The following is a 25,683-nucleotide window of genomic DNA, read 5'->3' as shown; positions in this document are numbered from 1 at the left end:
TTATTAATCGTCTCACAATTTCTGTTCATTTCCATATGTGGCGTTTGTGCTTTACTTGTTTCTTTTTAAACAATACTGCCACCTGCTGGCCAATAGACAGTATCACACGAGTTAGAGTATGTAAGTAAGTAAGTCATTTGTATTTATAGAGCGCTTTTCCAGACCAGGGTCACAAAGCGCTTAAACAATCAAAACAATACTCAATAAAGTATATACTTTAAAGGTCAAGATAAAACTGAGAACAACACAAGAGTTCCAGAAAATCAAGGAAAAGCCTGAACAAATAAAAATGTCTTCATTACAACTATCAAGAGGTGACTGAATGATTTCCATTCATTCAGATACACACTTTTATTGTTCTGAGGTCACAAAAAAAGACCAATGGTAGGAAAATGGAAATTCTTGGGATCAACTTTTTTTGGTCCACAAAATACTCAGAGAGGGCGGACAGTGAGGGTCAGGTCTCCCCCTCTCTGGGGGAGGATGTAACGTTCCTCTCTCAGCAGGCGCAGCAGCAGGTCTTGAGTGTCCCGGGGCCAACTGTAGATCCTGGTGTTCTGCAGCCAGTTTGGAACGTGTCTCTGTGACAGAATGATTTAAAAAATATATATTGACACTTTCCAGCAATCCAGAAATAAACTTTAACAAGCATTATCTATTTATTTAATCCCATTTAAATGATTATTTATTTTACCTTGGTGGCGTTTGGGAATAAAACAGGCACGAGACGGAAGTTTGTGCAACCTTGCTGGATGAACTCGTTCTGGATCTGAGGATGAAATGTTTGAGTGAATCAGTTAAACAGAGATTCTTCTTGACGTCACCTGGTTGTGGATGTACTTGGTGAGCAGGGCGTGCTCGTCGACGTTGATTCCCTCCACGTCCTGCTTGTACCCGGGACTGACGACCACGAGGATCAGGACCGATTTCTGGGGAAGAAAAAGAAAAAAGGTAGATAATTTAGAAAATCTTTAATACAAATGAATATGCAATCCTGGAAAAACTGCTTGGATATTGCACTCAAAGTGTGTGTGTGCTGGATGAAGACAAAAGGACAGAAATGAATAAGAATATTTGAATTATTTAAACACATTAACTGCTACTTATTATTATATTTTTCATTTAGAAAGCATAACATGTGACTTGACATGCTTATGGGGTTTAAACAAAAAAGTAACATCAAAACATGTGTCTTAAAACTGATTTTAAATAAAATATCACCTGTTTATATGATAGTGTAAAAGTTAATTTTCTCACGTCATTCAAAAAGCGATCCATCCATTTGCTGATCCCCATCCGTCGAATGGGAGAATCGAACATGTCGCTCTGCCAAACAAGTCAGACGTCGAAGAAATATATATTTTTGTAATGAACCACATGCAGGATCTCACCTCTGGTTTGAATCCTTGGTCGCTCAGGAATTTAGTGAAAGGAACCATTTCTGCTGCCGTGTCCGAAGAGTATGTGATGAAAACAATCCCTGCCACCATAAAAAAACACTCTTATTTATTCCTTTTTTTTGTTTGTCTGAGAAAACACTTACTGGCCTCTTCTGGGAGGCTGATGGTCTTCCTGGTCTCTCTCGTGATTGGTCCTGCGTGTGGATTCATGGAGAGGCCGACGCCCCTTTCCTGCATCACCTCCACCGCCGATGACTTGACTTGATGGGGAGCGTTTTTAAAAGGCATCTTGTTGTGGTGCAGGAACCTTAACAAGTCATATGTGTAGCAGAATGTGTGGCAGCATTATTGACTTCTTCATGATGTGAAGAATCAGAAACGTTGCTGTTACCGAGGCTGAGGGTACGGTTGAGGCGTCTGCTGTGGAATCCTGGAGTCGTCAGGATAATATGGATGATCTTGTTGGTGTTGAGTTGCTGGCATGTGAAACTCAGACCTTCTTTGAAAACCCCGGTGCACTGGATGAGGGTCTGCATGGACCATAATATGTATAAGTCACATAAGGGCAGCCCATTCAAAAATTAGCAAAAACTGTTTTTTTTTTTTACCAAGACTCGGACCTGTATTAAACTGGAACCTGGAAAAATTCTAACTAATGTGAGCCTGACACTTCCAGTTTTTCAAAGCCAGAGGCAACCTTCTCTGAAACATTGTATGGAACAAATGTTAAAAACATTTTTTGTCCATTCAGTCAAATAAAAGATGACTTAGTTTTAAAGTCATAATTCTTTCTTAACCTTTTCAAATCCAGACTTAACTCCAGATATCAATATCAATCCATCCAACATTTGCTGAAAGATGCACAGAAACAAATGTATATTTTATGTATATTTTTCATGAGGACCAGAAAGAGATACCAATATCACACTGACCTTGAAGTCTTTGCATCAACTTCCTATGTATTTCAGAATTGGGTTCGTGATCATTTAATTCTTGTAATTATTCCCACAAAAATAAAAAAAGATAGAGAAGCGATTACAGCCCATAACTGTGGACACAACTATGTGATATCTTAAGTAATACTTTTTGACCATGAAATGAAATAAACGTAAATTATTCATACGGAATACATGTTATAAAAGTGCTTCCAGAACAATTTCCTAGATAAGTTCAAAGCCAACCTTTTTTTTTATATGCCTCTTATCTCTGGTAGTTCCACCCAACGAGAGACCGGTCTGGGGTCAACTATTGGTACTACTCAACTCAAATCTGTGAGGATGTATGAGTACTACTTACTGAGAACTGGGCTGCAGGCTGCTGCGTACAGAGAGGGGTTCGGGTGTGGAAGGTCAACGGAGATCAGCGAGAACGGTCGATCCAGACTCTCCTCTTCACCATCAGGTGGGTTCGAGGCGCCGCTCGTGTGAGGAAACACAGATTCATCCGCCTGAGGTCGCAGCGCTCTGCCGTCACAGTGGGGACCATAGACATAATTCTGGGGCTGAGACCATGGGTCGCCGCTCAAACGTCCAGGATCACACCGGGGATCCCATGAAAGGTCTTTGAAACGGACCTCAACGGCACTTCCATGCTGCACTGGATCTCTACCCGCCCTCGACTCCATGATGCATCGTTGACACGAAGCCCATTGAAAACTGGTCGGACTGATCCTCTCGTCCACCTCCACGGGAACACTGGGATGAGGACAGGGACCTAGATGATCCATTTCGTGACCTCGGGTCGAGTCTGGGGGAAAAAAAAAATCCAGAGTGAGTTGAAGATCTTCAGAGGAACCACTTAGTACTGAAGAAAAAGTTATGATCGTCGCAAACACTGAGCTCAGAAGTAACACAAAAGTCACTAACCTGATATAAAAGCGTTTGACTCATTACAGACGTGGAACAAAGGTTGAGAACATAATCTCTAATCTAAACTAGACCACAGAGTCTTTATCGAGGAACCACAGAGAAACAAGTAGATACAAACACATACCCGCTGCTCTGCTGTTGTATCGACTTGTCTGGACTCAAACCGGTTTGGACTGAACCAGGAAGTAATCCCACAATTTTTTTTTTCTTTCCAAAGTTGTTATGCAAAACATTCCAAGGTATGAAGTCCTCCCTCGATCAGCTGACCCACATACCTGAGCTCATTCACCTGAGCTCATTCACCTGTGCACCTGTGCACTTTAAACTGCATCATGAACGGTTCACACTGTGTTTAAAAGTGTATTTTAAGTAAATTAAGTTATGCACCAGTTGTACATTTTATTGTGTAAAGAAGCGTCGATATATTATCTTTATACGGCAACAAAAACACGAGTTTTAAATTTACTCCTTTAAAAAAAAAAAAAGTAAATTATTAATATAACATGAAGAAAATAAGATTCATCTTTAATTGATCTATTAGCTTCCCTTAATATACAGGGTTAAACTAGTTATGTTAACCTTCTCCTTCACTGTTAGCAACTAGCTTGCTTTAACGGCTTCATTTATATTTGTAAATACAGAATTTGCTTTAGTATAAAACCCTGTACACAATTAAACTATGTATTTATTTTTAATTTAGAGCTTATTTGCACTAAGCTAGCCACATGGCTAATGATTAGCTGTAGTTGCTAACTTGTCTTGAAAACAGGAACTTGCTTGCTTTATTGGCTATATTTATATTTATTAATAAGGAATTAGCTTAAGTATAAAACCCTGTACAAAATTAAACTATGTATTTATTTTTAATTTAGAGCTTATTTGCACTAAGCTAGCCACATGGCTAATGATTAGCTGTAGTTGCTAACTTGTCTTGAAAACAGGAACTTGCTTGCTTTATTGGCTATATTTATATTTATTAATAAGGAATTAGCTTAAGTATAAAACCCTGTACACAATTAAACTATGTATTTATTTTTAATTTAGAGCTTATTTGCACTAAGCTAGCCACATGGCTAATGATTAGCTGTAGCTGCTAACTTGTCTTGAAAACAGGAACTTGCTTGCTTTATTGGCTATATTTATATTTATTAATAAGGAATTAGCTTAAGTATAAAACCCTGTACACAATTAAACTATGTATTTATTTTCATTTAGAGCTTGTTTGCACTAAGCTAGCCACATGGCTAATTATTAGCTGTAGTTGCTAACTTGTCTTGAAAATAGGAACAGCTGAAAATACACATTTTCTCTTGTAATGAATGAAGTTATTATTATTAAACTTTAGACTATAAAACTTCATAGCTGATCTTTTATTATTGGTTTAAAATGCAAGGGTTGTTTGATGGACTAAAATGTGTCTCATTCTGAAAAAAAAGATAAAAACAACATTTTCTCATGTTTTTAATTGAAGAATTTAAATATAAAAACAGTATTTAAAGGGAACAAAGGAACATATTTAGTGTATTACTCTGGTTTCTGACGGCTCTGTTGATTGTCTGCTGGCTCCACAGTCAGGGAGCTACTGGACGGCGTCTCATGGACGGCTATGGAGAAGACCTTCATGGTAGTTCGGGTCAGGATGGATCCCATGTCCTGCGTCTTCTCCCTACAGGTCAGCGCCTTCACGATCTCTGTCCGAAACCTCCTGCTGACCATGCAGTACAAGAGGAAGTTGGTGGTGGAGTTGAGGTTCTGCAGCATGTTGGCGAGGTCGCCCGCCACGTTGATGGGGATGCTGTAGTCGTTCCTGTTGAAGTTCTCCGTGTTGTACTTGGTCCTCAGGATGCAGTAGGTGACGAACCGCGGCAGACTCAGCACCACGAAGGAAACCGATATGGTCCCCAACAGCAGGAGGGTCCTCTTCAGCATCCCCCGGGTGCTGCGTCCGTGGATGACCCGCCGGTCTTCTTTGGTGAAGAGGTTGCTGGCGCGACACAGGTTGAACCCGATGAGGTAGTTGAAGACCATGACCAGCACGATGGGGATCCCCCCGGAGAAGAAGGTGGTGATCCACACGATCACCGTGGAGTACGTCGCCGAGCGATACCGGCACCTGGGCAGGGTCACGTTCTCGCCGCCCACCACGAAGTCGGTCGGCATGACCACGTTGATCCAGCCCAGGGGCAGGGAGACCAGGTGGGACACCAGGACGATGGCCACGCAGGTCAGCTTTGTGACCCGGGCCTCGGCCTGCTTGGAGGCGGTGCTGCGCAGGGCCAGGTAGCGCTCGATGGTGAACACCACCACGATCCAGGAGGAGCTGTAGAGGGAGCCGTACTGGAGGAAGCCCAGGATGCTGCACCACGGGTGGGCGTGCCAGAAGGGCTGCCGCAGCCAGAAGGTGAGGGTCAGGTCGATGAGGATCACCCACACCAGGTAGAAGGTGTCCACGATGGCCAGGCAGCTCAGGTAAATGATGGCCGTGTCGGACATCCCGCACTTACGGACGCAGATCATGTAGAAGGTGAAGAGGTTTGCTGATGGGACAGAAACACAAATACAGTCTATAAAAGCAGGATTTAAAGTAGCCAGTTTTTTAAAGGATGCTAGTATATTTCCTGCCACACGGGGGCGGTAGATCAGTCTGAAAAAAAGATGCACGTAGCACTGATGGAAAATGAAATAAACTTTTTTTTTGCTCAGTAACTCAGACTTTATAAAAAAAGCAAACATGTTCAACACATTGTTTAAAATAATGCTGTGCAATGAAAGTGGAGAAATACTTTTCACAGAAGCAACAAGAATCTGTTACCAATTAAAAACCACAATCTAACCTTAAAAAACGAGTATTTAAAAAAGTTACACATCAAATATAAATATTGACAGATTTAATAACAAAAATATGCGAAACAGACAGAATTCTGCAATAAATGTAGAAAAAAACAATCATTTTCATTTAAACATATGTTTTTCTTTTGAATTTCTAAATACTTTTATTATCACTTTGTGTTTATCCAAATGTATTGATTAGTTAGAGCTGCTAATAATACATATAAAAATAGATAAACAAGTTATTTATAAGAAATAAAAATAAACACAAATGGGATGAAAGTTGAATTAAATGATGTCAGTAAAACCTTTTAATATTTGAGTAAAGTAAGTGGAATATTAACACATTATAACACTTAAGATTTATATATTTTGAGTGTTTTAGATTTCAGATCACATCGACAACTGTCAAAAAAATCCACGACCATCAGTACGAACGATGAAAAAAATAGTCTCACCTGGAATCCCCAGAACACACAGCAGTGGGTAGTAGATCTTCTGGACGGTGATGAGGACGCTGACCTGAGCTCCCTCCATGGTTCCTGGTCTGAGGGCGACACCTCACATGATGGATAGAGCTGACGGACAGATGCTGCTGGAGGAGAGAGGAAGGAGGGAAGGAGGGATGAGGACTCTCATACGTTGTGTCGGACTCACCTGCTCAGAGTGGATTCACGTGTGTGAACAGGCGTTTTTACACAAGACTTTAACACAAACTCACTTTACTCACCCAGAAAATAAACGAATAAACCTAATGCTAGCGAAAGTAAACATCCTTACGCACCTGTCGAGTTCCTTCCTCCGTCAGTACCTGCAGCATCCACTAGGGATGGGTTGATGTTTCATGACACAGTGGAATCATTTCCAGCATCACCAGGTGCTTCAGTCCAACGATAACACATCGAAGATTACAGAATAGAGAGCGCCATCAAGTGGCCTTTGATAATAACCACACCGTATCATGAAAACTCAATTACTTAGAAACAGAAGTATTAAAGGGATTGTTCACCCAAATTCTTATTTCACTCATTTACTTCTCCCTGTCGACCGAGGGTTGGGAGTATTTTTAGAGTAATCTGCTATAAACAAACTTTCAAGGCTTCAATACAAAATGGACGTTACAGGCGAGCAGTATGGAGGTATTTGGATGTTTTTAAACTTATTTTTTGGACGAAGATGAACCTTAGCTTCTATAGCGAATTACTCTGAAAACAATCCCAACCCTTAGTCAACATGCGGGTGAATAGAAAATGGGCAGAATATGAATTTTAGGTGAACTATCTCTTTAAGATTTTCATTCAATTTCAACTAGGGGTGTAAGGAAATATCGATACACTGATATTCAACGGCACTGTATCGAGAAAATCTTTTGGGCTTGGGCTAAAATAATATTTTATTCTAATCATACTTCAATTGTGGTTTATATTTCAATAACATGTGTGTAATATATTTTTTTAAATTTTCAATTACCATACAAATATTGCAGTATTTGTTTAAAAAATAAATAAAAATTAAACTTCCGTCCACCAAATGGCAGCAGTAGTTACATTCTTATCAGCTAAAAGAACAATAAAATCCAGCGAGATCCCGGTGATGACTAAGGATGAGAGGATACATTATATATATAAATAGATATATATATATATATACCCACCCTATTTCTACCAACTATTCCCTTATCTGGGTTTCTTGTTGCTGGAACCTTTCCCAGATGCTTAGAGGAAGAGGTCGGATGAAAAACAAGTTTCCTGTATATACAGTCATATACATATACTACCACTACAGGTACTGAGGACCACCACACCATTGTGTAGCCATAACAATATTTAGAAAATGATAAACAAACATTAAAATATCATCTTCATAGCTGTTTTACCACAGTGGTGTTTACAACAAATACACTGACATAGTAAGAGAACTTTTATTTATGGAACAGGAAGAGACGCTTCTAGCTTCCTGTCGCCGCCATGAGATCCAGTCTCAGTTCCCGGGAACATCAAAACCACCTGTAGGCACCAGGATCATCCTCCATCTTTACTCAACCCCTGTGTGTCCCTTGGGTTGTCCCTGGTGTTCTGGAGCCACTGCATATGTATTCATGGAAGCCAGGGAGGTCATTCACCTTGACCCAGAGACAACACAAGGGATACCACAAACACATTTGTTCCCGGGCCTTTCGGGTCACCTTGATCGAGAGATAACGCAGGGATTAAAAGGAGCAAAAGTTAATTAAGTGAGTGAATCTAACTTGTTCTACCTCTGGTTTGTATACACTCACATGAATTTAGGCCTTTGGAGGAGGTGTGCGCCGTCTCAGTGCTTTTCTACTTCAAACCATCAAAAAGTTCTTATCCCTGTGTGCGACTATGAACTAGAGCAATTATAGATACAAATGAAGTATCTTGGAAAGAGTGTAAAATATTTATTGTTTCTGAATTCCAAACAGCAAAGCAGTGACCCCCCCCCCTCAAAAAAAAAACAGGTTAAAAAATAAAATGGCGGATGAGATGAAAAGAGGAATGTGATCTCAAGTCTTTCGAGGTCAAACAAGACATACACGACTATTGTCAGTAAAATGTCAGCCAAGTTCTTTCCTGATTTAAGCTCTAGCTCGAACCAGGGAGGAGGAAGTCATGTACACACCCTGGTTACAGCGACAAAATAAAAAAAGAGTGATCATGACTCGGGGAGGAATGAAAAATAAAAGACGCCTGCTCCGGTTGCTCGGCTTCTTCTGCATTATTATTATTATTCTTGTGCAGGGAAAAAAAAATAAAAATCTCAAACTGAAACAGGGAAATTAAAACAAGCCTTTTTTCTTATTTACATTGAATACAGGTATTTGAATGCACCACCACATCCCTCCTCTTCCTCCTTCACGTCTTCACAGCAGGTGGTGAAGAAGCTTAAACTGTACAGATTTCTAAATTCAAAAGAGTTTTTTTTTGTTTTTGTTTTCCTGCCCCAGATGAGCCCCTGGGGGTGTGAGGGAGAGGAGCAGGAAGGAGGTTTAGAGGTTGTCCCCGGGCTGGTACTGAGGCTCGGTGGCTGTGAAGTAGTCTTCCAAGAAGGCCTGCAGGTACTCGAAGGTGGGTCGCTCCTCGGCGTCTCTCTTCCAGCACTGCAGCATGAGCTCGTGCAGGGAGATCGGGCAGTCCTGGGGGCACGGCATCCTGTAGCCCCTCTCCACCTGCTCCAGGACCTCCCGGTTGTTCATGCCTGGACACAGGATCAACATTTATACAGCTTATTATGAGAGGCTCGACATTTAAAGTCGAAGCTGATAAATCTTTAACTATCAAATCAACTTTTTTGTTACTTATAATTGTTGTAAATTCACGTATTATACTTTACTTTAAATGTATACGTTCCGTTCTATTTTTCAAAACAGACCCATTACTAAGTAATGACAATGTTTAGGTAGGAAGGTAGAACTTTATTGATATTGATTGAAATTGTTTTTTTTTTCCAAATTATCCACAGCAAATACAGCAATTTTTCATAAGAAAATATCAAAATAAAATAAGAACAAGAACAAAGAGAAGTAAAGAGAAATAACAAGATGATACAATCTAAGCCTAAAGATAATGATAAAGAACATAGATCAAAGAAAAATAACAAAGACAAAGGATACAAAGATTAACATAGAATAGAACATCATTATACTTTTACTCCACTCCTGCCCCCAAACTCAGAATTGTACAATTTAATAGCCCGAGGAATAAATTGGTCCTTGAGTCTATTTGTTTTGCACCTGGGAAGGAGCTTGTCTAAAACAGTTTATGATAATGGGCGTGATGAAGAACCGGTGCTAATGTCAATCATTCAACCACCTAAAACATTTACATTTAATAGAAAAATAGAAAAATTTCCTGTAAAAAAGGAAACATCTAGATTGACTTTTAAAGCAGTTTTGTAACATTCCTTTTCCTATGAATAGATTTATTTCTTTGGCTACATTTGGATTTATTTGTGAAAGATAAGCTTCGATGCTTATTCAGTAACCATTGACGTGCGCACACTGTCAATGTCAGGGCTGACAAGTTTCAGGAAATAAAAAGGAGTGAGATTCAAACTAATTTTTTGCCTTTTTTTATGTTGATTTAAATTATTTATGAGAATAATGTCCTCAACCTTCATAACAAGCGTCATTCTTTGAAAATCTCACATGACGCTAAAATGGTATTTTATTATTCATTATTATTCATTATATTTTCAAGCTATTTTGTGGGATCGTAGTCCATGTCCTCGAGAAGAAATCTGAGATCTATGATTGTCAAACTGAAAGCGCGACACAAAACAAAATACATTTTTGTTGTCATTTACGGCAAAAATATATACATGTTTACAGGAAGTTTTACATGGTGAACAATTAGAAATGTTCGTGTGGAAAACAAATGACTAACATAAACCAATGACTAACAAATCTTAGCTCATTTTACCGAAGAAGAAAACTTTATTCCAAAGCTCTATTGCCATGTTTAGCTACGCTAACTAAGCTAAAGTAGCAACTCTCTTCTGCGCCACAAGCTGTGCAGAATCTACAGGAGACTAAAAACACTACCGGCTCGTCCAAACATCTGGACCAACATGTGTCCTCCCAGCCAGGATCTCCGCCTCAGCGCTCGGCATCTCCTCTCTCGGTATCTCAGGTCGTCCCTCGGGCGACTCGCACTAATTAAATCTCGCTTATCTCTTTACGCAGCCCTGGAAAGCGCAGCTACTCGAGCGTCAAAGAGTCTTTCCTTCGCATAAACAACACACAGCTGGTCGTCACGGCAGCAGTGAGAAAGGCCGACTCAGGTTTTGACAGGAAGTTTCGTTTACGCTGTCGTCACCGCACTGGCTGGCGTTTTTACTGTAAATATGTATCGGCCGATCAAAAGCCCGAAAACTCTATATATTCAGATGGCTGACCTCATGTCAGTAACAACGCTCACCTGGATAAGGCACTCGACCTTTGGTGACCAGCTCTGTGAGCAAGATGCCAAACGACCAGACGTCCGACTTGATGGTGAACTTCCCGTACAGCGCCGCCTCCGGGGCCGTCCACTTGATGGGGAATTTGGCTCCTGCAGGAGACGATTAAAAACACCAAATTTAACTTTGATTTGTTTTGAATTTTCATAATTTTCTTTCATTTAATGTCTCATTAATTATAATGTCATTCTGTCTTAGTAACTGTATGTGTTGCTATAATTTCAATGCGAATGTCATACTTTATTCTGAATCACAGTTTTTCTTATGACAATCTTTTTTCTCAGTGTATATATTTTACCATTAATAAAAAACACTGAAAAGGCTTTAACTTTGTAAAAAAAAGTGAAATAAAATAAAACAAAAGGGAAAGGGGGGAAGGAAGTAAAAATGATGAGAAGTGAGGAAAAATAAAAAGGTAAGAATACAAATTTAAAAATGAGCTGCTACATGCTAAATAGCATGCTAATGCTGAAGCACACTTTGAGGGTAAATATGTTAGTGATTGAAGCACAAACTTTATTTTGTATTAAGAATAGTAAATAATGCTAAGCTAAATGCTAACTTGGATTTACTAAATTGCTAAACTAATATTAGGCTAATTGCTAAATTGGACTTGCTAAGTTGCTAAGCTAATTCTAGACTAATTGCTATATTGATTGTTGCGTAAGCTATGTTTGGATTAACATTCATTTTCTCTTTGTGTCTTTTGTTGTGAGTAAATCTCCACAATATCAAATTATTGTCTCAATTATTTCCTTCAAATTCCTGATTTATTTTACATTTGATGCTTACATTCTAACCTGCGGGGATTGAACCCGAAACCTTAGGCCACAAGCAATCTACTTAATAGTTTTCTAGTCGGTAAATAAAAGTTTATCTATCTATTTTGAAAAGTACACTACATATTTAAAGACACTTCAACTATCCTGTTCTAGGAGTGTGTCTAACGATGGCGTCACCTTGTCGAGCCGTGTACTCGTTGTCCTCGATGAGTCGAGCCAGACCGAAGTCCGCGATCTTGCAGACCAGGTTGTCTCCGACCAGGATGTTGGCCGACCGCAGGTCTCTGTGGATGTAGTTCATGCGCTCGATGTAGGCCATCCCTGCTGCCACCTACAGGCGAGAGAGAGCAGCTGCATCAACTCCTCAAACCACGATTAGTCACGATTTCGTCAACGTGTTTTGTCTTCAACAGATTTAGTTGAGAATACGTTTATAACTGCAAATGTTTCTATAGTTAAATAACTCAAAAATGATGATTTCCTTCTAATTCAGTTTCGGTGGTTATCTGTGGTACCATCTGGATTCAGAAATGTTTTATTATTTACTTATTTTAACCCAGTAATAACACCTTATAAAACAGAGCATATGTTTAAATCACTTTACTAAATACATTTCTGTGACTGTATTGACAAAATGCGTACTGATTGTTCATCGGAAATTGACAAAGTTCACTGAGGACTACGTTTATTAAGACACTTTTTGGGTAAAGGTTAAATTCCTGGAATGTCTATTTTGATATAATATATATATATAATTTTTATAATTGATTGTTCTTTTTTTTTTCTTGTAGTCATATGAACTAAGCTCCTTGGCAGAGGTATAAGTCATCTCAGTGCTGTTCCAGATTAAATTTCAAAAGTTTTTAATTGAAATGTAAAATATATTTATTAAATAAGTTTATGTTTTTCGGTTTCTACTCATGTTAATTGTGTTTTACAAATCCTTTATTCATCGATTTTTTATTATTATTATTCTTTTAATAGATTGATCTCAAGCTCAAACGTCGTACCTGTGCTGCCATGTCCACAAGATTTGGCAGCTTCAGCGCTCGTCCTTCTCCGTCTTTCAAAAAGTCCAAAAGACTTCCTAAAACAAAGACATAAAAAATAAAGTTGACGCGGGGGTTGGATAGCGAGATGGGGGACACCCTGGAAAGAAGACCAGTCCAGACAACCTCTCACATACAAAATAGCTCAGGCTCGGTTAAAAAAAACAAAAAAAAAACAATGATGCTACCTTTGCCCATGTACTCCGTGACGATGTAGATGGGCTCCTCGGAGACGACGGCGTAGAGCTGGACCAGCTTGTCGTGTCTGAGCTTCTTCATGATCTGAGCCTCCTCCAGGAAGGACTCGGGGGACATGGTTCCAGGCTTCAGCGTCTTCACCGCCACTTTGGTGGTTCCGTTCCACGTGCCTTTGTTGGAATCATTTTGAAAGACGTTAGATGAGGGTTTTCCGATCAACGGGAAAAAAAACGGTTAGATCATGCAGGAGGGTTGTGGTGATTAAGGGATGGGTATCGATTCTTCTGGCTCTGACTTTAAGATTTATCTGCTTCATTTTGTTTTAAATTTCTTCAATTTCTTCACATTTAAAATGAGAGAAGTAAGAATATCTTCCTGCATTTGCCAGGAAAACCCCCTTAAACACAATTTAACCTCCACAAAATACTGAATAAATATCAAATAAATTCTGATTCAAAAGAAAAAAAAAATATTTCCAGATCAATAATAAGTTTAGTAGTACAAAGTAAACTCCAAAAATAATACTTTCAGTCAGTTTAAATGGCACTAAATATCCCCAAACTAATTCTGAAGAATCCAACAAAGTCTTTGAAAGCACAACTGTAAGAAAATATTTATAAATTGAATTAAATAAAAAATGTAGAAATACTATAGCTATTATAGTTATGCCGAAACAATACCCATCCCTAGTGGTGACGCACACATGACCAGGTTAACAGGGGGGCGGGTGAGGGGGGTCTTTTAAGGCCAGTATTAGAATCCACGACACAACAGCAAGGGATGATTAACGAAATCTATTTGTGGCCGAGCGCCAGCTGCAGGAGTGTGAGACCTGAATGTTGGTCGACTAAAGCAGCGGCTCATAAATCACAGAGCGCTCGTGAAAAAAAACAAAACAACTGCTCAGACCATCTTGGACGCTGGACTGAAGCAGCTGCTGCGGGGAAAAGATCGATATTCCCAAATCTCCAGGAAGTTAATTGTAAGGGATTTGACCGAATATTGAAATGTCGCAGATGGTTCATCAGAACAAGATTCATGAGCTGATGTTGATTCAATTTGTTTCTCAGCATCAGGGACTCCATCTTTACATGTTGTGAATGACGACCACATTCTTAAGACATGACGATGCATACGTCACATAACTTAAGGCTCTTTAAGTCGTCGTAGTTACATTATGTTTTATAGACATCGTTATAAATGATTACAAAACATAATAGATCTCAGATAAATGCAATCTAATGTCTTATGAATGTGTTTTTAATGGTTAGGCACATACAATTACTTACTAATTTAATTAAATCAAAGTTAAATTTAGGTTTATTTATTTTTTAAATGGTTGCAAAAGGGATTTCATGAAAATTAAAACTAGTGATCATGAAGCTTCATAAAACAGTGTCATGTTGTTTAGAGGTCAGTAGGTGGCGCTATCAGTTTAAAAATGATGTAATGTTTCATTAGAATGGTTCGAAACAAAGGAAAATAGTGCAGAGACCGCCATCTAGTGGGCTCTGAAAATAACGACACTGCTTCATGAAGATTTATCAGACCATCACTAGTTAAAGGATTGGTGATCAGACAAAGACAGTGATGAGGATCAGCATCTAGATCACAGAAATGGATTCATCCCTGACTTGTATGGCTTCAAACCAACGTTTTTTGGAAGTATATAACTTCTATACGACTTTAATTCAGATGTATGAAATCAAATTTCTTGAGATGCCACGTTATGCAGTTACTTTCATGTACATTTGACTCATTTTAAGGGGGGAAATCCTAACCAAAAAGGATAAATAAAAGAAGAGAAAACATCCATAAAAGTCCTAAAAGTGCGACAAGTCTTGAATAATATAATACAAAATAAATAACTGGGAGTTTTCTGTACGATTATTCAAAGGTTTTTTAAAGGGACGAACAAGTCTGCGATCAATTCCACGTTGATTGTGATGAACAAAGGAAAATGTTTGTATCTGAATATTTCTGTATGTGCACCATTTTCTGGATTTGGGTGTTGGACTGTTTTTAGTAGAAAAATCCACAAACTTCTCTGAACATGAGGCCCCTGATGTTTTCCAATCTTCCACATGGAGGAAAACACGATTTGAAAAAAATCACCTCTTAAGGGTTTAAAGCTGTGCCCGGAGCTGGAAAGATCACACGCTCTGAGCACCATCCAAGGAGGTCAGCTCAAGGGCATCTGGACTTAAGGACCGAAAACCAAGTCCAGCTGCTCAGATTAAGTCTTAAATTGAGTTTTTTGGAATCTGAGAATTGAGGCCACAGTGTATAAAAGGTGTAGAATAATGTTACCCTACTGTTGCTCTGGTGACATTTTATTTTTCTTACCATAGAACACTTCGGCAAAACATCCCGTCCCCAGCTTTACTTCCAAATCAAGTGTGTTTCTGCTGATCTCCCAGGCATCGTGACTCAAGCCCACGGTGTCGGGGAGGTAGTTCAAACACTCGCCCGTTAAGTTAAAGCACAAACCATCGGCATGCTCTACATGGGAGGGAAGGTGAGGAACAGTTAACTACACATGCAGTGAGGACGTATGACGAGGCCACCTCCAGAGGGCAGAGTCACCTGAAGACCTTAAAGTCTCACAATATTTCTCATGACTCTGGTGTCTCTGCTGGCTCTGAGCGACCTCCATCACGCCTCCTCGTCGCTCCCGGCGGCGGTTTTCGATTCCGTACCCATCCAAACCTCCCCAAATTGCCCGTTCCCCAGACGTTTGATGAGCTGCAGCGACTCCCGCGGGATCTCCCACACGTCTTTGGTTTTGACCGACAGGTCGGCCAGACGGGGCATCCCCTTGTGGCACGGGACCACCAAGCGACAGCAAAGGCCTGCAGCTCGCTCTGAACCCCCGGCGAGGCAGAAAAAACAAAAGGGGGGCAGAGAAAGAGCAACAGTTACGGAAGCTGGAGGAGGTCAAGAGGAGGACGAGAGCGAGTGGAGAAGGTCACTTAGAAACAAACAACCGATGACTGAGTGAGGATGGAAATCATTTCATCTTCCTACAAGTGTTTAAGATTCTACTGATATTATTTACCTTGTAGGATTTGAATTTTGGTAAATATAGTTCATTTTAATTTTGTTTTTGTCCGTTTTAGATAATAAAAATATACAGTTTTTTTCAATGTAGAAAACGAGAACTCTAGAATGAAATGAAGAGATGATGCTCTTTAAATATTACTAATAGCTACATTAACAAACTTTCACTCCAACAAATATATTTTTCTGTTCTCTTGCAAATTGCAGTAAAATATCCAGGTTTCCTTTAAAAAAAAATTGCTGCTGTAGCATGTGTGACTGACTTTATAGTGAGACCGACTAACTAGTTTCCTAAATGAAAAAAACTTTACCTTATTACTAAATTTCTTGATCAATTTATACACACTTCCTGACATCTCGCTCCCTCTGAGTGAACTCAGCCATGACAAAATCGGCAATAAAACACATTTACGTTTATTTGAACACTTATTTCTAAAGTTAAAAGCCGCAGACACAACCCTCGCTAACTCCGCTGAGCTCTGCAGAAGTCATCCCAGGGTAACGTTCCACTTGTTGCTAAGTCTCGGTCGTGGATGGCGAGTACATCCCGGTGAAACACAAGCCTCCTCGTCGTAAAGAGCAAACACACGACCGACGCGCTTTACGATGATGACTTAAAGTAAAGACACCCGCCAACCCTCTTCTGGGAACTTTCCATTCAGAGTCGGTTGTGATGCAACCGCGGGCGTTAGCGACACGTAACTGCAGAGTGCAACGAAAGTGTTTTCCATTTCGACGAGCTCGCCACTTTAGCTGATGACACTCTGGCCGTCAAATCAAACATCCTACGTTTTACGTGGCCCTCGTGTTTGCCTTTGCCTTGATCGGGCCGGTGTTGCGTTCGAACTGGTTTCATCACTCATCGCGATAATATGTTTGCACTACGCGGTCGACATGTGATAAAGGGCTGATGATGGTGCAGTCCGAGCGATTTAACTCGCGACTCCACCGTCAAATCTACAGCTTAGGTTTTTGCTCATAAAACCAGTCGATAGGTGGAGTGTTTGCGGACATAAAAAACACACTCATGGAGGTGCAGCAGCTTACATGATCGATCAATAGCCACCGCAAACCTTTATGCTCCAATGTTTTTGTGGTTGTAAAATAACTCTTCTAGTGCCTTGTCGCGTATGAAGGATCAATCCAGCGCCATCTAATGGATGAATACTGACACGGCGTCAAACTGTGTCCAAACAAAGATGTGATGATAAACACACTTAAACTGTATTTGAGACTACAATTATATACAGGTCACCTGGATTTGTTTAGATTTCATGAAGAAAGAATTGATCAAAATGTTCTGTCAGTTACATTTTCCATATCAGTTACTTCACGATAGCCTGAGTTTATCAGTTCAAAGGAAAAGATAAAAAGAAAACAGAAACGTTTTGGATTCTTCTTTCAGTTCATTTAGATAAAAGAAAAATTAAAACAGAAAATATATTAAAACAAAGACGTTATATAATATATATATATATATATATATATATATATATATATTTAGAGATAATTAATAAAAAAGTGTGAAATTGTGTATATAATTTTTGTGTATATCAGTTAAATAGTTTTTTACCTTTATTGCTTAACTCGTCTTTTTGATAATTAACTGTAAGATAAAAATCAATTATTTGTGTATTTTGAAATAACTTCTTATAGAACTTCCACTAAAGATCATTAAAAAAAGTTTGTCGACGACTTTTTAAAACAACGTTCTAAACTCTGAAAAGAGAATCGAAGCAAACAGAGCAAGTGAAGCAAGTGGCTTTTTCGCAAAAAAAGCCCTGAAAGGAAAGATTGTTAGCGAAAGACGTTTTCCGCTCCCAACACCATCTAGAGAAAAGAGGGTGATTAATGTTCCATGACACGCTCAGAGAAAATCCATGGTGTTGATTTTTGAGCTAAAACATCCACGTAGATATGTCGATGCACCAACTGGAGCGTGACGGGAAAGAAACATCCTGTTGAGAGGAAGCCAGGGAGACAGAGAGGCAGTAAAATGAATCCGAGCAAATGTAACAGTACATCAAGAATATGCATCGTAAATTGATATACTTCGTAGGGCTGGGTAAATAAAAAAATGATTTAAATATCATTTTATAATTTCAATTATTATTTCCAGGATGTTTGAAAGTGTGAAATTTAATATATTAACAGAAAACCCTTTCAGACAATAAGGTTTTGTCTTTTTTAGGGGGGATTTATTTTACAAAAACAAAAAAAACCCTAGTTATAGTTGTGTCTACGAACGTGTGCTCTGCCGTCTACAGGCTATCGCAATGCAACACCTACCGAGGCAACCTGTAGCGACAGCCTGTAGAGGGCAGAGCATGCATTAAGTAGAACGGTTGTTTAAACTGAGGAGAAAAATAGAGTCCATTGAAACAAAATTAATCCATTTTCAATATTCGAGTAAGTAAGTAAGATTTATTTGTAGCGCCTTTTACAGGGCTGGGCCACAAGGTGCTTAAACGACAGAACAATACGCAGTTAAAAATACATAAAAACTTTAAGAGCAGATTCTGAATCTAATTGAAATAAAGGATTCAGAACCTTATTGATCAAAATCAAATCGCTATAAGAAATCTAGCCAACATACCCAGCCCTAATATTTACCTTTTTAGTTTTGAAGTGGCTATAACATTTCATATAATCATCATGTGCTCTAAACAAATCCACACTTCAGTACCTGAGTAGTGCTGAACCAACTGCTGCAGGGTTTCAAACTGCGCTCTGGTGGTGATGTAGTAGCCGCCGCTGTCCAGTTTTCGGATCTTATAATGCTTCACATGGTCACCTTTGACATCGTCCCAGTCCCGTATGGACAAGGAGAAGGCACCTGTGAGGAGGGATTGGAACGTTCAAGAGGAAAATAAATTCTATAGATGATGTAAACATCAGTGACAGGACCGTCACTCACAGAGAGAGAGCGACTGTAAAGATCGTACCCTTTGTGGTTTCACTCTCACGGATGAGGTAAGTGCCCCGAGGGTTGCCAGTGGACAGCAGCTGTCGCTCTGCATCCTTCCTGCCCAGTTTACCGAAGTACCAGCTGCAATTAGAATAAAGAAGAGGTGTTGAAGGAAATAACATGTCCATCCATTTATTCTACCCACGAACTTACAACCAAACATGAACATGTGTGACGCACAAAACACACACCATTGTATTTCAGCAGAGTTCACTGTTTTATGTTACAAGATAACACTTTCAATTGAAACACATTTTCACTAAATTATGTAGATTAATCACCTTTTACAACCATCAATATTTAACTTGATTTATTTTTTTATGCGTCAGTTTAGTTTATTAAGGAATACATAGGGAAATATTAACTGACTTTGGAGTGAAAATTCACTTAAGATTTACTCTCTTTTACCCTTAAACCTTTGTTTAAATATGTCCATTTTGAATTAAATACGTACCCTTCATATACCTGCCCTCATTACCTAAAAAAAAAGATATGTGTCTAACAAAATACATTTAAAATAATCATTTTTATTGGAAGGTGTTTATTTTCTCTAACCTAAAAAATAACGATTTAAATCTTTTTGGTGGTTGTAAGTTATCATCTGGATCCTTAAATCTTTTGAAGGATTTGCAAATAGCTCATATGAATTAGACTATAATTGAAATAACAATTCAAACGATATAAAGCACTAATAAAGCATCTTTGACATGCATTTAAAGAATTAATATAGAGCAGGAATCATGCAGAATACTTGTCAGAGGTATTTCATCTCAGTGGTTTCATGGTTTATTTTTTCCCATTTACCAATATATTTTAATGCATTTTTATTTATTAATTATTATAATCGTTAAGTCATATATTATTTAAGGCTTCAAGTTAATGGGTAGTGATGTTCAAATGAAGCTAAATTATGAATTTGTTCATTCATGTGTGTGGCTCACACACTTTACAATAAAAATCCTGATTATTTAAAATGACCCTCCTGTAGTCAAGAATTACATTTAAAATAATGTTGTCTATTAAGCTGACTCTATACTGTCATTCGCTCTATTTGCCTGCATTATTGCTTTAACTGGTTCGTTAAAGAGTTGAAATAACGATTAGGTCAATGATAAGAAAAAAAAAACGTACATAGAAAAGAAAAATGCTAAAGTTAATTAAAAACGTATTTCTTTTTCCAAGTCGTCTTAAATGTACTTATGTGTGTAATTAAAGTTGGATGTCGTGACCTCTTGTGTTTTAGGAGTTTCCAAATTTGACATCTTTGACTGTTTTATTTTTGACAGGCGGAATAAACGTCTAACTGGCTTCCTCCCGTCGTTTTCACTCCACTAACTGTACACATCTGCCACATCTGGCTATGATGAACTGCTTCAAAGAAGGTTTTCGGATTAAAAAACCCACAGAGTCTTCTGCGAGAGCATCAGAGACCCACGAGCTCACGAACACACTTACTCTTCGGCCTGGATGGAGTCGACCGGAGCCACGTAATTACTGGGGATGTATCCGCTTCCACCGGTGGTGAGCGAGCGAGCGTCCCACCAGTCGCCCTCGCTGGGAAGAGCCAACAAATAACATTAAAAACGACTAATTCCAAATGATCTGCTACAAGCCTGCTGAACACATCAAAGCGAAGCTCCAGTCTGTAGTCTTTAATAAAGTACACAGAGAGAGTTTCTTTAACCTTAGAGTCACCCCTTAAATAAAGATGTGTGGAAACAAAGTGAGCCAGGATGAAGAAGATCAACACATCAAATCATCAATCAAGTCATTTGAAATAGTGTCTGAAAATGAAACAACTGAACAGCTTCTAAATGGTATTTCCACTTCAAAAACGTGTTCTGGAGCAAAGAAAAACACGTTCACCCGTTCACTTTCCCTCTGTTATGACCTATTAACAGCAGTGATGGTCTGGTGGGGTCTGAAGCTTCATGAAACAGTGTCATTATTTTCCAGTGTCCACTAGATGGCGGTCTTTGCACTATTTTCATTTGTTTTCAACAATTGTTCTAATGAAACATCATCATTTTTTAATGGATGGCGCCACCTACTGACCTCTAAACAACATGACACTGTTTCATGAAGCTTCATCAGACCATCAATAATTAAAAGTGTTGGGCAAGTTACGTTAAATTAGTAATTTCAAAAATAACTGAGTGACTTTAAGTTACAAATACAAATAAATACATCTTAATCAAGGAGGGTGTATTACAGATTACAACCAAATACTGCATAAAAAAGTACAGTCTGATGCCAGTGTGACGTGAAAAAGTAAGTAATATTTATCAAAGAGTGTGCAGTTGAAACAAGTGGTCTAAACGTTTTTAATTTCATGTAGAAATCCACACTTTGACACCTAATGATGAATAATAATAATGTTTATTACGGCCCTTGTATAGAAGTGCAAACATATACTATGCAATATAATAAACAAAATAAACCAATGATTTTAAACATTTAGGGAAAACTATTAACAACCTGTGCTCTGCACCAGGACATCAGAAACACTTTCTATTCATTAATAAATACACACAAAGACACTGTTGATAAATAAAAAAGATTAAAAAAAACTTTCAATTAAAATGCGGAGACCAGATATGAACCTGTGTCCTCGAAATTAAAAATAATGGTGTACTACTAAGTGAGCTCATTTTTATTTTAAGACAATATATTTAGTCACTCAATACTTAAAAATAAGAAATAAAACTGTATCGAAAAAAACAAGCGATATAGTGCTATTTAATATTGATACAGTATTGGGGAAAAATATTGCGATATATGGTTATATCGATATTTTCTCACACCCCTACTTAATAACACATTACCTAACAGAGTGTTACTCCCTACACTGCCTAATATAATCGCTTATTTCTGACTAAAAGGGCATGAAAGTGGAGAAAGATCGGACCATCTCTCTTCCAGGACGCCCCATATTGCCATTAGTTCTGCTAGTGGTGTCTCAGTGGTTCTGTGCCTCTCTCTTCACCCCCCACTGATCTGATGAGACCATCCCTCCGTTCCCTTCAGCTCCACCAGCCTCCTCTCTTCCATGCATGTTTAACGTGTCTTCGGGTCTTTATTCCCGCTGACTGAACGGGACTTTTGATGGTGTGGAACTGCTCAGAGGGAGTCACGCAGGGACAGAAGGTAGTCGGGGATGGATGAGCAGATTATGTGTCCGTGTAGAGCTCAGAATAATCAAAGATGTGTCTGAACAAAGTGTTTCTCCTTATACACAAGCCATGTTTCATTATAAAAGCTCCACAGATGAATGGAAGCTTGTATCTACTGTAGGAAACAGGACAATGATCTGATGTAGATTGTCTGTACCGATAGTTGGACAGCAGGGGTCACTGTGGGTGGGAGAAATGATTGGATTCAAACAGAAAGCTGTGGGCGGACTCTGATCAGTCAAGACTTCTAAAAAGTGAGAGGACTCTCTTAGATGTCGAGGCTGCTCATTAGTTTTTCAGATCACAAACTTTAAAGTGCAGCTCAGATATTTCTGAGGCAAGAGTTTAAAACAGGACAGTGTAGCGAGGATACAATCTTATCCCTTATTTATTCTGATGAGGTGAAGGGAAAGAAAAAAACAAAATTACAACTTTACTAAAAAACTACCAAATGATATTGATAAATTCAGGACAAATATGTACTTTTTATTAAATTTAAAGTATGTGTACTCACTCTTTTTTTATTGTTGATAAAGCTCACTTTCGTTTATTATCTTAAACATTCTCTGATTTCAATTCTATTTATTTGTTTGTTGCGAAATTAAAAAGTTATACAGCAACACAATTAGAATCATAGAATATTTTGGTCAATTTTCCAACTAAAGCCAAACAATTTTTATCTGATCAACAAGATGAAAAAATGAAAAGCAGCAGAAAGTAGAGCACAAATTCCTTCTGACGCTTTTTCATACTTTTCACTGAACATTATATATTTTCTTGCGGAAACATAGCTGAACCAGTCCTGGATTATTTTCTCACAGATGATGTATGTCTGTCTCAGCAAGACCCATTGGAAGTATGAGTTGTGCTTATGTATGTGAGAGAGAGAGAAGACAGAAGGATGAATCTCATTAAAAACTATAAATCAACCCTATTCTCTTGTGCGATTCTGCTCTGGAATATCAATATATGATCAAAAGATTCATCCTTGAATCTTGAATGATCCGTTAAATCATCTAATTGGATGAGAAAGAACGTGTCTTATTCAATTCAGTGTCTTGATTCAATTAAAAATAAATAAAAGAAGACTTTGTTCCTATTCTTCTGCACACATGGTAGATGGTCAAGAGAGTTGGGCTGACAGGGTGGAATTTCCTGTTCAAAGGAAGGAACACCACTCTCTCCTCTGCTTGTGGACGCCACACTCCACCCTGTGTGAACTTGAAATAAACTTGCGCTCCGTCTAAGAAACAGCCTTTTCTTAGAAGCCTGTAAAAGAAGCTGCCAAACTCTGGCTCACTCGAGGCATAATTCAGCATCGGGCCTGGCCAGGTCGGTCGTAACTGAAGATGATTTTTATAGATTTCAAGTTTATTTTAGGCGCTGCTGGACTGCTGGGAGTGAAAACGAAGCGCTGAAAGGCAGAGCTCTTTCTGAATACATACCTGGATCTGGAAGAATCTATAGGAGTTGTTGACTCACGTGCTGTTGATGATCTGGAATCTCTCTCCTTTCCTGAAGCTGAGGTCGTCTTCTGTTCGCGCCTCGTAATCATAAAGTGCCACAAAGAGGGTGACCCCTGCAAAGAGAAGTAGGTTAGATAGCATGTCTTTAGCTTTATACATGTTGTCAGTAAACTCAAAGATGGTGGGAAAAAACCTCCTGTTTAAAGTCTTATTCTTCCAGAATTTCTTTTTTTTTTTCACATGTAGATGCCAAACCCTGACATTCTATTCTCTACATACTTGCTTTTTTAAATATCTGTATCATATTATGGATCTAAAACGTACAGATTAATATAATCTCTGAATTTTTAACCCGTATTGGATTAGATGAAAGCTCTCGGTGTCATCCTGCGTGATTTTTCAAATGTGTTTTGAAACTTTTATTCCTCTTTTTTCTTCCAGTTTTCTGCAGTGGTGTCAAAGTCTCTGCGTCTGGAGGAACCTCAATTTATTAAGCTGAAAGCTTCCAGCAAAAAGGTCATTGCTACTGTTCTACAAAACATCTCTTCCAAAAGTGCAGTCAGAGAAGTTAAGTGTGGAGAATGTCGGAGTTAAAAACTTTGATAAAGCAACTTCGCCCAAACTCAATTCCATTAACCCTCCCTCTTTCAAGCCAGATGCTGGTGACCCACTAATTCCTGGATCAGGCTGAACTTGCACAAACTTTGCTAAAAAGCAGTAATAGGAAATCATTTGATTTAAACACATTTTTCACAACCACAATATTAGCAACACATCCACACATGATACTACTTGCACTGGATTATAATCACCTGAGGTCAATCTCCTTGACTATAAACCCTTGTGTTATCTCATGGTCAAGGTCACTCGAAGGCCTGAATACGAATGTACTTATGGAAGCCAGGGAGGTTGTTCATCATGACCCAAAAAGAAACACAAAGACGAACAATTATATTTTGTCTTTGGGCCTTTGGGTCACCTTGACCCTTAGATAACACAAGGGTTAACTAAGTCTAAAGTGAAAGAGGTAAAAAAGTGCTAAGTCTAAGAACATAAATGTCAGTCTGAGCAGATAATGAACCGAGAAGAATCTTAATAATCTTAATAATTAATAATTAATAGTAGTAAGTAATAGTTCAAGAGGAACTTTGATATACGAAGGTAAGTGGTGTCAAACACTGTAAATCACGCAATGGGCCAAAACAATGTATATGTCATAGTACAGATAGGAATCCAGTTGGATCTGGAATCCTACTAGTACAGATTGGAATCCTGCTACTGACCTGAGATCTTCATATTGATATGGGTTAGGGTTTGATTACTTTGATGTCATCTAAATTTCTACTATTAGAATTGAAGATTGTCCTGGTAGAATTCCAATTTGTCCTAGGAAAGATTGGAATTCCAATATTCAGATCCCAATACAGTAGTAGGATTCCAATCTCTCCTAGTCGAGATTGGAATTCACTAGTAGAATCTGGAATCCTCCAAGCACAGATTGGAATTCCAATATTCAGATCCCATTTCAGTAGTAGGATTCCAATCCTACTAATTCCAATCTGTGGGATTCCAGATTCTACTGGATTCCAATCTGTACTTTGACGTATACTTCCAATAAGAGTAACAGGGTACAGGTAATATTACATGTATTACAGGTAAATATTTGTCAAAGTATGATTCCAATCTCTACTAGGAGAGATTGGAATCATACTTCTGTATTGGGATCTGAATATTGGAATTCCAATCTCTACTAGTATGATTCCAGATCCTACTGGATTCCAATGTGTACTGTGGAATATACATTATTTTATGTCCTTATAAAATGAGCTTGTTGAGGAGAGCTTGTTCTTCATATAAATAAAACTGTAGGTTGCAATAAAACCAGACCTTGGGTCAAAGAAGACTTTAGT

The 25,683-nt window shown here is 38.6% G+C and overlaps 3 protein-coding genes across 7 annotated transcripts in view; all 3 read right to left on the bottom strand.

The window, feature by feature from the left end:
• Window positions 1-199: 199 nt before the first annotated feature.
• On the bottom strand, window positions 200-3,498 carry LOC148067435 (uncharacterized). Of its 2 annotated transcripts, none has more exons than XM_087805633.1 (9): window positions 3,393-3,498; window positions 2,697-3,146; window positions 1,792-1,930; window positions 1,544-1,707; window positions 1,392-1,480; window positions 1,258-1,326; window positions 825-929; window positions 695-769; window positions 200-581 (listed from the first exon to the last, which is right to left on the bottom strand). In XM_087805633.1, exons 2-9 carry the CDS (start codon window positions 3,124-3,126, stop codon window positions 435-437), a joined length of 1,218 nt encoding a protein of 405 aa, XP_087661759.1. In that variant the 5' UTR covers window positions 3,127-3,146; window positions 3,393-3,498; the 3' UTR covers window positions 200-434. The 2 variants fall into 2 exon arrangements, with proteins under 2 accessions (XP_087661759.1, XP_087661758.1); XM_087805632.1 differs by having other exon boundaries at window positions 3,266-3,396.
• Window positions 3,499-4,792: 1,294 nt separating this feature from the next.
• LOC148067434 (putative G protein-coupled receptor 139) lies at window positions 4,793-6,634 on the bottom strand. Its single transcript, XM_087806382.1, has 2 exons — window positions 6,556-6,634; window positions 4,793-5,805 (listed from the first exon to the last, which is right to left on the bottom strand). Exons 1-2 carry the CDS (start codon window positions 6,632-6,634, stop codon window positions 4,793-4,795), a joined length of 1,092 nt encoding a protein of 363 aa, XP_087662508.1.
• Window positions 6,635-8,504: 1,870 nt separating this feature from the next.
• fynb (FYN proto-oncogene, Src family tyrosine kinase b) overlaps window positions 8,505-25,683 on the bottom strand; it is a 49,249-nt gene continuing 32,070 nt past the window's right edge. For 2 of the 4 annotated variants that reach the window (XM_087806539.1, XM_087806541.1), the window contains exons 4-13: window positions 23,790-23,886; window positions 20,590-20,688; window positions 19,112-19,215; window positions 18,853-19,002; window positions 15,806-15,970; window positions 13,097-13,276; window positions 12,870-12,946; window positions 12,037-12,190; window positions 11,038-11,169; window positions 8,505-9,316 (exon numbers count right to left, since the gene is read on the bottom strand). In XM_087806539.1, coding sequence (XP_087662665.1) covers window positions 9,108-9,316; window positions 11,038-11,169; window positions 12,037-12,190; window positions 12,870-12,946; window positions 13,097-13,276; window positions 15,806-15,970; window positions 18,853-19,002; window positions 19,112-19,215; window positions 20,590-20,688; window positions 23,790-23,886 — 1,367 coding nt within the window. In that variant the 3' untranslated portion in view covers window positions 8,505-9,107. Of the gene's footprint in view, window positions 9,317-11,037; window positions 11,170-12,036; window positions 12,191-12,869; window positions 12,947-13,096; window positions 13,277-15,452; window positions 15,609-15,805; window positions 15,971-18,852; window positions 19,003-19,111; window positions 19,216-20,589; window positions 20,689-23,789; window positions 23,887-25,683 lie in introns of all 4 variants that reach the window. The other 2 variants (XM_087806543.1, XM_087806542.1) reach the window with 2 other exon arrangements.

This window comes from Callionymus lyra, chromosome 13 (assembly GCF_982586985.1).
Source record: "Callionymus lyra chromosome 13, fCalLyr1.hap1.1, whole genome shotgun sequence".
Classification (NCBI taxonomy): Eukaryota; Metazoa; Chordata; class Actinopteri; order Syngnathiformes; family Callionymidae; genus Callionymus; species Callionymus lyra.
This window is presented reverse-complemented; position numbering and strand designations above follow the sequence as displayed.

Coding starts and splice junctions, on each gene's coding strand:
- LOC148067435 (XM_087805633.1), bottom strand. CDS start 3,126: ATGGATCATCTAGGTCCCTGTCCTCATCCCAGTGTTCCCGTGGAGGTG. Junction 1,931..2,696: donor AGCCTGCAGCCCAGTTCTCA/GTAAGTAGTACT, acceptor TGGTCCATGCAG/ACCCTCATCCAGTGCACCGG. Junction 1,327..1,391: donor ACCAAGGATTCAAACCAGAG/GTGAGATCCTGC, acceptor CTTGTTTGGCAG/AGCGACATGTTCGATTCTCC.
- LOC148067434 (XM_087806382.1), bottom strand. CDS start 6,634: ATGGAGGGAGCTCAGGTCAGCGTCCTCATCACCGTCCAGAAGATCTAC. Junction 5,806..6,555: donor GTGTGTTCTGGGGATTCCAG/GTGAGACTATTT, acceptor CTGTCCCATCAG/CAAACCTCTTCACCTTCTAC.